We start from the raw sequence: 3817 nt of genomic DNA, 5'->3' as shown, positions 1-3817 counted from the left end.
TAAATTAATGATGTGATAGAAAATTATGAAAATACAATGAATATGATTAGGGATATTAGAGATGGCATATAAAATTTAATATTTAACCTTAAATTAAATTCTTTAACTTGTATTTTCTGGGGTTATTTGATACAAATATAGATATGAACTAATTTCTCCACTTGATATGCGTATCCAAATTAACTAGGGCCTTAACCTATGATGGGACGGTAAGAACACTTCAAGAATGATTGCTTGAGTTCAAATCTTACCAACCATAAAATCCCCTTCCACAATTCTAAAGAAAAAAGATGTATTCAAATTATTTGTATGCGAGGGCAACAGAATCAGTTGTTGGAGAATTTCCAAGCTCAAATGGCCAAGGGATTGAGTAGCAAGGTTTCCAGATTTTGTTTCATTGCATTGTTGGAGTGTGTATATCCATTCTCATCTTTGTACACATCATCTATGATTCTAGCAAAGTTAAGAATAATGGTGAGTAGAGGCATTGGAGCTGCATTGTTTGGCTTCAGGATCTCCTCATTTATATCCTTCCAGGCATTTTCCACTTGTTTATTTAATTCATAACATGCCTCCTGCTCTGACACACCATACTGCTTTATGTAGCATTCTACGGCTGAGGCAACATGTCCCCTGCTTTGCTCAAACTGCACATTTCACTAGTTCACAAATAGTTATTAATTATGTGCATGATTTGCATTTCTCCAGGGGAGTTTAGTTTCAGAATAGTAATTAGAGTAAATACTTTTTTTTAGGTGGCTGTGTTATGTAATAATTAACACTTGAATAGATGAAAATGTCCTATGTTTTGGTTTCTTCATACACTTTTTAATCCCTCTGTCCATTTTTATCAATTTAACCATTAATTAAGGGATTAAAAGATTATTAATGAGCAATAGAAGTGTTAATAATAATAAAGACCCATGGATAAAAGTATTCCTAATGGTAAAATTTAGGAACGAATACGTTTCATTATTAACTGTAAAAGTTGAGAAGAATGAACAAAGAGATAAAATTGTGACTGAATAAAACTTAAAGACATTATATAAGGATCCAAATGTTAATTATAACAAAATGCAGAGGTAAAAATGTAATTATCCTATCAATTACCTTGTGGGAGACAATGTCACCCATGAGCCTACAAATAGCCGACACAGCTTTGACAATCTTAGGTTCAGTGCATAGCCAATCGAAAGCCTCCTTCGAAGCCAATTCTCCCATTCCAAGGAAGGATACGGGTATGAGCAGAGGATAAACAGAGGTGATGAAACCATTACTCATATATTCTTCTATTGTTGGAGCACAATTTTCGTTAAACCATCTTGCTTCCACGAGGTAAGCTCTAACTAGTTTCTTCATCTGCGAAAGTTAAAGGGGTGCATCTATAATAAGCTCGGCTTTATGAGAGAATGGACTTAACAATCGATGGATTAAATATTTGCATCGATAGATTAAATATTTGTATCTAAATTATGCTAAGTTAAAATTGTTCTTTTCAATCAGAATTTGCCTACTGCATTTACAGGTATAAGCAAAGTAAACTTACTGCTTCTTTCACATGGAATATGCAGTCTGATCTTCCTTCCTTGGCCATTTCTTGCTCATATTCACTATAGACACCTAAGAGTGCCTGATAAATTTCTTTCATATATTCTGGTAGTTCGTCCTTCATGCTAATATCAAAGCTGCAAATAGTAGAACAAAAATTATGCAGTTAGTGAAAAATTTTTGTTGTCAATTTTGAAAATTGAGTTCAGAAACATGTAAAATCTAGCTTAACAACAAATTTTATTGCCTTTAATCAGTATTGATGAAGGGCTAACCTCTCAATGACTTTGGTGAAGAGCTCAAGTTCTTCAAGAGTACCATAAGCATCATATGTATCATCAATTACAGACAACATGGCTATAGCTTTGGTTAGCATACTTCTGCCTAGAGCATAATGGGGCTCAAAGAAAGCTGCTAATGGCCAATAGTAGCCCTCAACCAATCTATCTCGAGCATAAGGTAGCTTTGTAGGCAAATCCAAATCTTTCCACCACCTAAAATACAGAATATGCATCAACACATCCCCTGCCTTGAAAATTAGAGGTGGCAATTCTTGAATCAATCTCAATCCGCCTAATTCGAGGTTTAATCTATCACTCAAATCTAAAATGACATTTGAGAGTCAAATCGACTTTTCATATGATACTATTCAAATCAACCCAAATTTGAATAAAAAAAATAAATGAATAAAATTTATAAATGAATAAAATTTGTCCACACTTTAACTTGAAACAACCCACAATTCAAATTTAACACAAAATTTTTTTTTAATAAAAATGTGATAGGCAATCCGAAATAACTTGAACCCCAATAACCTCTCTCAGATTGCCACCTCTAAAATTGAAAAATCTATTTCTGGTAATGGGAGATAGCTTACTTTGTGATACTGCTTAGCTCTTCTTGGTGCATCTTTTGCACTAGATTGAAATCCAACTGCGCCAGCTTTAGTAAAGCCTCAATTTCCCCCTCCTTCTGCTTGTACGTAGAAATGTAATGCCATGCCCCTTTTCTTACCACGCCTTTGCGAATAGGCCGCTTTAATGCATGACTAATTTCGGCTGCAAGAGGTGGGCTAATTAATTGGGTTGCAATAATTGATTTCAGTTGAGTTGTTGTGAATGCAAGAGCTTCATCCAAGATATCCTCTCCATGCACACGGTGATATGAAGCTTCATACAAACCTAGCATGCCTCGTGCATCAGCAACTAGATCATCCTCCTTGAAGTTGCCTTTTTCATCCTTGAACTTGTTAAATGTGTCTGTTTCACCAAAAACCAGCATAGGAAAAGCTTAATGAAGTTATTTAATGGAGACATATAGATAGAAATATGAGGGAAACATACCACAGGAGACATTGTAGCCTTGTTGTCTAAGTAATCGAAATTGAAGAGCAATAGTATAAAGATCACCAATATCGTCAGAGGTAGAGTCTTTCTGGGTACTAATAAAAATTTGTGCTAATGTTTGTTCAATTTCTCTTTCAAAATGGTATGCAATGCCTAATCGTTGAATGGAGTCTACCAATTCAATTTGTTGACGTTTATTAGTGCATGTTACAAGCATCCCTCTTATTTCTTCTTTCAATAATTCGACTTCTTCCTTCGAGGAAGAAATCATCTGCAAATAATTGAATGCGAGTGCAGTAAGTAAATATAATTCAAAAGCTAAATTAAATGCTTAGCTTTTAATGCAGTGATATTGTTTGTTGAGATTTCAATTTTGAATTTAATTGAATCTAATGAAAACAAATGCAAGAATGTATAACTCATACCTCTGGGTTGGACTCAAAAGTAAATGATCACCCCAAATAGTGGGATGAAAATCAGCCAAGCGACGATTAATGTCAGAAGTTGCATTCATTTTTCGAGGAAGAGCTAGCACTTGAAGAGACATTTTTATTTTCAATTCTCCTGGAAATTGAGAGAACAAGAGATTTAGTAGAAAATTTCAAGTTTAATTGCTCTTTTCAGTGCTTTTAAGGCTGGTGCAAGCCAAAGTTCGTGGCAGGTATTTATATTTGTATGGCAGGCGTTGTGCCTCACCATTAACAAATGCATGATAAACGTGGCCTTTTATTTTTTTAACCCCTAACATTATTCATGTATATATTTTATTCATTACTCAAATTGCAAAGTTATTATCTGTCATTCACATCTCTCAACAACCAACCGCATTTGTAATGGTAGTAGATTAATTAATTAAAGATGGATAAATTAATTATTTTTATGTATATCATGTCGCACGAGATTAAAAAAGGAAACAAGTACAT

General features: G+C 34.1%; 1 protein-coding gene across 1 annotated transcript; it reads right to left on the bottom strand.

Annotated features, from left to right (window-relative positions):
* Nucleotides 1-323: 323 nt before the first annotated feature.
* On the bottom strand, nucleotides 324-3441 carry LOC110670038 (probable terpene synthase 3). The gene is made up of 7 exons (XM_021831967.2): nucleotides 3295-3441; nucleotides 2892-3165; nucleotides 2426-2807; nucleotides 1824-2042; nucleotides 1547-1685; nucleotides 1111-1359; nucleotides 324-647 (listed from the first exon to the last, which is right to left on the bottom strand). The coding sequence occupies exons 1-7, from the start codon at nucleotides 3439-3441 to the stop codon at nucleotides 351-353; spliced, it is 1707 nt and encodes a 568-aa protein (XP_021687659.2). The 3' UTR covers nucleotides 324-350.
* Between the last annotated feature and the right edge of the window lie 376 nt (nucleotides 3442-3817).

This window comes from Hevea brasiliensis, unplaced genomic scaffold (genome assembly GCF_030052815.1).
Source record: "Hevea brasiliensis isolate MT/VB/25A 57/8 unplaced genomic scaffold, ASM3005281v1 Scaf146, whole genome shotgun sequence".
NCBI lineage: Eukaryota > Viridiplantae > Streptophyta > Magnoliopsida > Malpighiales > Euphorbiaceae > Hevea > Hevea brasiliensis.
This window is presented reverse-complemented; position numbering and strand designations above follow the sequence as displayed.

Excerpts from the sequence above, each read along its gene's own strand:
- LOC110670038 (XM_021831967.2), bottom strand. The coding sequence starts at position 3,441 with ATGTCTCTTCAAGTGCTAGCTCTTCCTCGAAAAATGAATGCAACTTCT. Across the intron at positions 2,808-2,891 it reads AGGCTACAATGTCTCCTGTG|ACACATTTAACAAGTTCAAG; the intron begins GTATGTTTCCCT and ends TTGGTGAAACAG. Across the intron at positions 1,360-1,546 it reads TATTCCATGTGAAAGAAGCA|ATGAAGAAACTAGTTAGAGC; the intron begins GTAAGTTTACTT and ends TAACTTTCGCAG.